The sequence below is a fragment of the Gymnogyps californianus genome, chromosome 18 (genome assembly GCF_018139145.2).
Source record: "Gymnogyps californianus isolate 813 chromosome 18, ASM1813914v2, whole genome shotgun sequence".
In the NCBI taxonomy this organism is placed as follows: domain Eukaryota; kingdom Metazoa; phylum Chordata; class Aves; order Accipitriformes; family Cathartidae; genus Gymnogyps; species Gymnogyps californianus.
Window position 1 is genome coordinate 2,134,385 of NC_059488.1, and position 9,052 is coordinate 2,143,436.

Consider the following 9,052-nt stretch of genomic DNA (forward strand, 5'->3'; position numbering starts at 1 on the left):
CTGGTTGCCTCAGGGATCTGGTTGCCTGTGTCCCCAGGGCCAGCCAGACACCCCGATCCATTCCCGGGCATCGCACCTCTGCAGGACATGGTCCCAGCGAGGCTTTTGGGGTGACCCGGGGAGAGCCTCACCAGCTCCGCACCCCACAGCGCTGTAGCAGGGCTGGGGGGCAAAACACCCACTCGCGTGTAAGAGGGCAACCCTACAAAAACAAAGTGCCAGGAGGGAGGACGCGTGCAGCAAGGGGGCAGGAGGCGGTAAATAATATTTAGGAAATAACTTGTTATTTTTTAACAAAGTGATATTTTAACAGTGCGATGCTTACTGGTTTTCATATGTAATATTTTAAGGAGAAAGAAAAATCATGATAAACGTTTTTAATCAGTAACCCTCGGGGGGAGGTGGGGGCCCGGAGCCCAGCGCGCTGCCGCTGCCGCTGCCGCCCCGGGGCGGAGCCGCCTCCGCACCGCCTCCCCGCGCCGGGCGGCCGCGGGCGCGTATAAAGCGCGGCGGGCGCGGCCGCGGGCAGCGCTGGGGCCGGTGAGCGGCGGGGCCGCGGGTTCGAGTCCCGCGGGGGACGCTCCACTCCGCTTCGCGGCGGGGAGGGAGCAGCCAGGCCGGGGCTGCCTGTGCAGCGGCGAGCAGCCGGGCGGGAGGTTGGGGGTGGCTTATTTTTGGGAGGGGAGGGTGGGGGTGGTGGTGTTTGCTTTTAAAATAAACGGGGGGAAATGGGCAGGGGGTGATGCCGCGCTCACCTGCGCGCTCTCGCAGGGCCGTCGCCATGTCAGTGTCGCACAGCTCCAGGCTGAACAAGCTGGTGCGGGAGCAGTACATGAGGCTGCCCCAGGATGGGTTGGTGCAGGTCACCTACGTCTGGATCGACGGCAGCGGCGAGGGTGTGCGCTGCAAGAGCAGGACCCTCGATAAGGAGCCCAAGAGCGTTGAAGGTAACACTGCTGCTTTTCCCTCTGGACGATGGGTGGTGTGGTGGAGGGCCCCGAGCATCGCCTGGTTAAAGTTCTGGGGTGCTTTGGGCGGTGGGAGTTGGCACTTGCCACTGGTTGCGTGGCACTGGTGATACCCGCTGCAGTTGTCTCATGGGGTTATATCAAGCAGCAGGGTAAACATCCAGCCTGCATCGGTGTGGTTTGCTTAATCCGTAATCTCTGTCATTAGCACTGGCTGGGAAGGGGAGAACAAGATCCTTGCCCCTTTCCACTGGGCAAACAGGCACAGAGACGTGTCAGCATCCGGATGGGGTTTGGCGGAGGGAGGTGAAGTGGCTGGGGCTGATCCTGCCTGTGCCCCAATGGGGGTGAATTCACTGAGGCTCGGGGAGCACTGCTGGGCTCCAGGGATGTGCAAGAAAACCTTTGTGGCCATCGTTGCGTGGCACTCGGTGCCTTCTGGGCTCTCCATCCTGCGTCTAAGCCACCAGCACCTGGCACGATCCGTATGAGAGAGACCTTTTCCCAATCCTCCTCCCTCCTCTGTCCCCCTCCTGCCTCACAGACGTTCCCGAGTGGAATTTCGATGGCTCCAGCACGGCGCAGGCAGAGGGCTCCAACAGCGACATGTTCCTGGTGCCTGTCTGCATGTTCAGGGACCCTTTTTGCCTGGACCCCAACAAGCTGGTGCTCTGTGAAGTGCTGAAGTACAACAGGAAACCCGCAGGTGAGCACCTCTGGTGTGCACCCCCCGGCTCCCGAGGGTCACCCCCTTATTATTTAGGGTGCTCTCTCTCTGAGGGGCCGCTTGCTCTGGATTGCTGGCACCGGCGAGCAGCTCGGCACTGAGCGCTTGGCCCGAGGCTCCGAAATTCAAGCGCTGGTGGTGGCGGTTGTTTGCAGGAACCTGTTTTAGTGGCGCAGGGCGAGGAGAAGAGCAGCGAGACGTGGAGCTCGCGGCGCTCGCCAACTCGAGTACGCCAGAGGCGTCACCCGTTTTTTGAGCCCGAGTACACCCAGCCCCCGGGGCTGTGGGGTTACCACGGGGGAGTTGGAGCTGGAAGCGGCGGCGGGGTTTAATGCACAGGGTTCGTGGCCGCTCTCCTTGTTGATGGGCGGCTGCAGAAAGGAGGCAGAAGGTGCTGGGGTGGCTCGGGGTGACCTCTTGCAAGCAGCCCCGGAGCATGCCAGCTCTTGGTCTTACCACCACAGGCAGACGTCTGCACTCCCAGTGTCTGTCCTGTCCATCTGATAAAGCCCCAGACGGAGGAGGGGGAGCCGGTTTGCAGGAGGGACACGCCGAGGGGCTCCCAGAGGGGTTATTTGCCAGCAAATAACCGGTTATTTACCGGAAGAGCGGGGCTACGTCCCCGCTGGGTGCGGGGGAGGAAGACAGCATCTGCGGGGTGATGCACACATCTGCCCGGGAGAGGAGAGGCTGCGGGCAGCGATGGTGAAAGACGGGGCTGGTTCCTCTTCAAACAGCGTCATGCTTTTCAGCCGCGGGGGAAGCGTCTTGGTTGAGATTCCTGCCTGGCAGCTCCTCTGCCGGAGCAATTTGCAATGAGAGCCCCTGGCCCTGCAGCTCCTGGGGCTGGAGCCGGGGCAGAGAGCTCAGCCCAGAGCCCTGCAGACAAGAGGGGTGCACCCTCCAGCTCTTCCCAGGGTGGGTCTCCGTGAATGTTAAGGGCTGTGTGGGCCCTGGGGGGGGAATTGCCTTCCCCCCTTCTCCCATCGGTGCAAGGGAGATGTCACCGCTCCTCTCCAGCCCCACGCTCTGGGTGTATGTCATAGCTGCTGTGGGGCCTTTTATTGCGATTTAAAGGCAGAATTTGCAGTCTGGAGGCTGCTTGTCCCTGTGACAACAGTTTTTCAGCCTTCTTTTCCACTGCTGTTTCAGTCCAAGCTCTCATTCCCCTTGCCTGGCACGTTGTCCCATGTCAGGATGGTTCTTTGAGATCTGTATCTTCCTGGCAAAGCCCCGGTTGCCCTGTGCACCATGAAGGGCCAAGGCAGGGCCAGCCAGCCTGGATGCTAACCAAAAACACGGAGCTGGAGAAAGATAAGGATAATTAAGCTGAGGCTGGTAGAAAGAGGATGGGAGTGAAGAAGTGATGGGAGATGTATAGTCCCTGTTCCCAGATCTGCCGGACACCTGTAGGACAGGGCTGGGGTATGGCTCCTGGTCTCTCGGTGTGTAAGAGGAGGAGGATGTTCATGGACCGTCGGCGGTGGTTTGGGGAGTAGGCTGATTAAACCCTCTCGGCCTGTGGCCTGATGCTGTGGTGATGGAGTAGCTCTGCGAGGAGGAAACCGGTGAGCAGGGAGTGTTGCAGGAGGGGGGAATTCGCTCACTGGTTTCCTTAAGGCTTCTGTGGGAAGCACTTGGCAGTGGTGGAGTCTCGATCTCTGAGTGGGATGGAGCAGAGCGTGGTGGACGCCTGCCCACGGCACGGGTCTGACCCAGACCTCTCTGCTCCCAGAGACCAACCTGAGACACACATGCAAGAAAGTCATGGACTTGGTTAAGGACAGCCACCCCTGGTTCGGGATGGAGCAGGAGTACACATTGCTGGGCATCAATGGCCACCCCTACGGCTGGCCCGACAACGGCTTCCCCGGCCCGCAGGGTAAGTGCTCCCTCCCTTCCCCAACCCAAATCCTCCCCTCGGCTCCCACCCTGCTGCTTGGGGGGTGCTGCCCGGCGGCAGGCATCCTGTCCCCCACCTCGGGTGCAGCTTTTCCATCGCAGCTGACACCGGGCAGGAGCCGGCGTGAGGGCGGGAGCTGTTTGCCGAGAGCGCCGGGTGCCCCGCGGCTCACGTGAGCCGGCTGGCAGTGCCGCTCCCGCCGGACCCCGGTTGCACAAACAGCTCAGCCGCACGACTTGTTTGGCAAGGGCTGGAGAACTTGGCTGGAAAAACCTCCTCCCCGTGGCTGTTCGGGAAAGGGCCGGCACATCTTCCCCTCCTGCAGCAGCGAGCAAGCCCCAGCACCTCAGCTGCCTCCTGGGAGAGGGCCAGGGGTTTCCCAACCTGACTGAATCAGCCTTTTGTGGGGACTGGCCGCTTTCAACATCTCCCTTCCCCCAGGCGGGAAGAAGATCTTCATCTGATCTGCCTGAATGAGGAAGAGCCATATAAAACCACAGCAAGTTGAATTTTCTAGCCATGAACAATGTCGGCTGTTGTCAGAACAATCTCAGATACTTGATGTGCTCCGAGGGTCAGCAAGGTGCTGCGGGGCAGACCAAACCAAGCTTTCCTTATCTCCTGGCCACCTCCCAGTTGATGCATTACAAGTCCTGTTTAACTGCCTAGATAAGGCTGAGGTTGCACAGATGAATTGCTCACGCTGCTGGTGCTGGAGTAGGGGTCGGTGGCTCGATGGACCGTGGAGGGCAACACCATTTAATTCCCATAAATCCTCTGCAGATGATCGCTGGTACCTGGGAGTGGTGGGATTATGCTGCAGTGCTGTTGTTGCTCCCAAAAGCTTTACTTGGGTGGTGACTCCTCTTTCCTTTCCAGGCCCCTATTACTGCGGGGTTGGAGCAGATAAGGTGTATGGGCGTGATATTGTGGAGTCCCACTACAAGGCATGTCTCTACGCGGGGGTGAAGATCTGTGGCACCAACGCAGAGGTGATGCCCTCCCAGGTACGTGTGGACGGCCCCGTGCAGCCCCTGTTTCCAGTGATGCATACAAGTTATCGTGAGGCTGGAATAACCCAGCAATTCCCAGCTCCTCTGGGATGCCAAATCCACTGACTCCCCACATCGGTTTTGTCTAGATGGGAGCAGTTGCGCTGCTAGGATGAAAATGTACATGTTTGATTTTCTCCTCACTCACTCCAGCATGCAAATCCCTGCTTTTTGGGGCAGGCAGGTGAAATCGCAGCCAAGCCAAACTGCAGGCGAGCTCCTTGCGCAGCTCAGCCTGAGCTCTGGCAGCCTGTGCGGAGCTGGGTGCTCCCCTGCACTTTCCTTCCCCCGTGGAGCAGGGATGCAGGGGACAGCGTGAGCCGGGACGGGCTGCGGGAGCAGTGTGTGGAGCGACGGGTGTCTGCGTCCTGCTCCTCTACCCCAGGAGCCGGGAAGCTGGGGTGGGACGTGGCCTTGGGGAGCGGTTGGGGGAGATGTGGGTTTGTTTAGGAGTTAGCCGGAGGGAGTCCCTGATTGCATTAGGCGAGCGGCCAGACTGACCGACGGCGATTTGGCCCTGCAGCCTGCGAATCGCTGACTCTCCTGCTGCTGATGTGGCGGTGATAAGCAGGGGGCTTATCTGCAGTGTAGCTGCGGCAGGACTTTTAACGACCCTGCTGTTTGCCCTGACTTTTTCAGGGTCCTTCTTGGCTGCTTTCTGCATCCTGGGCTCGATCTCGGGCAGGCCATGCCAGGAGCTGTAAATGCATCGCCCTCTGCTTAGTCACCGTGGGTGACGCAACCCCGGCTCCGGCCGGGGAGGGAGCAGCCCTGGGCAGGACTAACAGGCTCCTCGTTAGTCCCCTGCCCTGTTTGCAGCGTGAATTGGGGGATCCTGCATGCCAGCAGCTCCAGCACCAGCCTCGCAGGCAAGCGTGGTGCTTATTGACCTCCATTTTGATTAAAAACCCTCTGATTTGCTCTATTTAGTCATGAGCAGTTTATTCCCATTTTTTTGCATGCCAAAGCTATCCTGTTCCTTAACTCGATGCTCCCCATCCCTGTTGCTGATTCCCAAGGGGTAAAGCTCAGCCGTACCCCAGGCTGGCAGCCCTCGCTGGGGGGTGGCAGGGATGAGACGGCTGGGGAGACTCAAACCTGCCCATCCTCACTGGCGCATCCGTTCGCCCCTTCCAGTGGGAATTCCAGGTGGGCCCGTGTGAAGGCATCGAGATGGGGGATCACCTCTGGATGGCTCGGTTCATCCTCCACCGCGTCTGCGAGGACTTTGGGGTTGTGGCTACTCTGGACCCCAAACCGATGACCGGCAACTGGAACGGCGCCGGGTGTCACACCAACTACAGCACTGAGGAGATGCGGAGAGAAGGGGGTCTCAAGTGAGTCCTGGGGGGGTTCCCTGGGATGTACCCGGGAGGTTTGGGGTGTCCTTGGCCATGTGGCAGCTCCCCATAGTGCGTGTGTCTCTGTACCTGGGTGGCTGCACCAGGCAGGGCTGGGGCTGTCCCAGCTCATTTTATTTTAAAAGCAGCTGGTCATATGAGAGTGTCCCCCGGGCTGTCCTCGTCCCTGCACAGAAGGAGGGGGTGACAGCCTTCCTGGCCATGGGAACTCCCCCCAAATGGACCTACTGACAAACCCAGCCCCCCGCTCCTCTCCCACAGACACATCGAAGCTGCCATCGAGAAGCTGAGCAAGCGGCACGACTACCACATCTGCGTCTACGACCCGCGGGGTGGCAGGGACAACTCCCGGCGGCTCACCGGCCACCACGAGACATCCAACATCTTCGAGTTCTCCGCCGGCGTGGCCAACCGAGGCGCCAGCATCCGCATCCCGCGCCAGGTCGGCCAAGACGGCTACGGCTACTTTGAGGATCGGCGGCCGGCGGCCAACTGCGACCCCTACGCGGTCACCGAGGCCATCATGAGGACGACGGTGCTCAATGAGACCGGGGTGGAGACCAAGGACTATGCTGACCACTGAGGCCGCGGGGTGGGTGGAGGTTTTCGTTTCTACACTAGCTTCTCACGTGGGATTTGTGCCTGTGCAGTGTCCTTGGCTGCAAGCTCAGACTCTTTAGGAACCTCGCTTCTGGTTTTGTGAAACGTCGCCTTAGAAATATATATATATTTTATAGTAAGAGGGAGGGGCCCAACCTATTTTCTCAACCACTTTTTTTCTGGTTCCTGGTTTTAGGTCGTACGTGGGGAGTTTTTTTTAAAACTTGGATTGAATTTTTTTCCCGATGGACTTTACACTGTGATGTACATAGATCCCTACGTGGAAGCTGCAGCTGCTGCTGTTAGCACCTGGGGAGGGCGGGTGCTTTTTTTCCATATCTCTGTTGCAAGGAAATGATAATAAATAATTTTCCTGGCTGCGTGGCAGCCAGGTTATGCTGCAGCGCGTGTGTTTTTCTGTAGCTCCTAGAGCTTCATGGAAGATTTAATTTGGGTCTTGCAGATGGGTTGCAGCCACTGAGCAGCCTGCACCGGCCCTGGACAGGGGCTGGAGGAGCGGAGATGCTGGAGGATCCTTGGGGCAGGTGCCTGGAGCTGCCTTGCCCCATTTGCTGGTGGCCGAAAGGCCATCTCCTTCCATCGTGATCTCCCGAAAGGCAAACAGAACGGCGCAGGCTGAGCAAACAGCGGCCGGGGCAGCAGCTGGCGAGCGTTTACACAGGGTGTGTGCCGCTGAGTCAGCAAAGCTGGCCCGGCACTGGGCACAGCGAGCGGCAGCCCTCCCCTCCGGGGACGCCTTTGGGTGAGGAAGGGGAGCCTGGGGACATCCCCCTGCTGCACCCCTGGGCGATGCCTTGCTGAACCGCAGGGACACGGTGCAGCTCCTTGGGTTGGAGTCCCTTTACAGGGAGGGGGTGGGTCATAGATTTTATTCACTGAGTAAAATCCCCAGGTAGGGCATTTCCATGTAGGTGGGGTGTCAACAGCATCTCCAACAGCCAGGCCCTTGGGGTCCCTCCATGCTGCAACTGTGGGGAGGAGTTGGGTGCAAGCACAGGGGACAGCTCTCTGGTCCCAGGGACACCCTGAACAGGCAGGTCAGGTCCCCGGGACAGACCTGCAGGATGTGACCCAGCTGCAGTCACCAACGGGGGGGTTACCTGGAGGCAAGGGGAACCAGCAGCGTGAGCGGACAGGGGACATCATGTCCGCTCCAGGGCAGTCATGGGGATTTTGAAACTGGTTTTACCTTTATCTTCGAATCCGACGCAGGTGACAAGCCGAAATGGAGGACCCCGAGTCCCTCCTGCAGGTCACGGTGCTGCCAGCGGAGCGGGGAGCGAGGGCAGTGGCAGCCAGGGAGGTGGCCATGCCCCGGACCGCAAGCAGCCAGGAGCCCTCGGTGTCCCTGAGCTGTTCAAGAATAAATGTAACCTGGTCCCCAACCTATGAAGGACAAATTTTCCTTCCAGAAATTGCTGTTCAGGATGTTTAACGTTTTTCATCAAAACCACAACGCTGTCTTGTTTTCCTCTCGTTTCTATGATGTCTTTAATGGGTAATTTGAGCACTGGGACAGCGACTGCTGGATGCAGCTGGAAAATCAATAAAGAACTAAATCTGGAGCGGGAAGACCAATGTTTGTTTCCCTGGTGGTACCAGTGGCTTAAAGTACTTCAGCTTTCATCATACTGTGCTGTACAGCCCTTACTAAATTTGGGGAATTGTGTGAATCTGCATTGCCAACATGCAAACATCTTTGGCCGGACACAGCACTGTGGTACATCCAAACACTTTGTACCTGTTCCTGGGTCTCACCCTGCAATTCCCCTCTGACAGAGGACCCTCCTCTTCAGCGGAGGACAGTGAAGCCCCAGTGGAGATCCAGGGACTCACCCAAAGCCACAGCCGGGGCTTTTCCCTGAGCTGGGATCAGCCCTGGCCACCGGTCGCTGGGGACGCTGCCTGCCGGTCCCCACGCGGCTGGAGCTGCTGCGTGCTTGGACATTTTCACGCTATCCTTTGCCAAAACACAGATCTTCTTGCTTGTACTTTTTGAGGTCAAAATGGGCCAGAAACCATAGGTTTTGTTTTTCCTAAAGGAGGAGTGATTCCCACCCACAGGGCCGGCAGCACAGGGGAAACCAGGACACCAGCAAGTTCCCACAAGAGCTTTTCTTACAAGTTTGGTGTGCCTGCTTCTGTCGAAGCTGGGTTGTTGGGTTCAGCCAGCAGAGCAGGCGCTGGGGATGGAGCCAGCCCTCGGGCCGGGGCTTGAGGCCACGGCAGGGGGGACAGCATCCCTGTCCCCATCCAAGGGTCGGACAGTGCCGGGAGGAGATGCACCCAGCATTACCCGGAGCTCCGCGCTGGACCGTGATGGGTGGAAGCGGTGCCGGGACCCCAGGTGGAATCCACCGCAGAACCGGGCTGCTGGGGGTGCGAGCTGCTGCAATTTGGGTGATCATTATCCAGGGCTT

At 59.0% G+C, this 9,052-nt stretch overlaps 1 protein-coding gene across 1 annotated transcript; it reads left to right on the forward strand.

Moving 5' to 3' along the window:
- Window positions 1–742: 742 nt before the first annotated feature.
- Window positions 743–7,014, forward strand: LOC127023650 (glutamine synthetase). The gene is made up of 6 exons (XM_050907877.1): window positions 743–947; window positions 1,513–1,674; window positions 3,431–3,577; window positions 4,478–4,605; window positions 5,788–5,987; window positions 6,273–7,014. Exons 1-6 carry the CDS (start codon window positions 743–745, stop codon window positions 6,592–6,594), a joined length of 1,164 nt encoding a protein of 387 aa, XP_050763834.1. The 3' UTR covers window positions 6,595–7,014.
- Window positions 7,015–9,052: the final 2,038 nt, after the last annotated feature.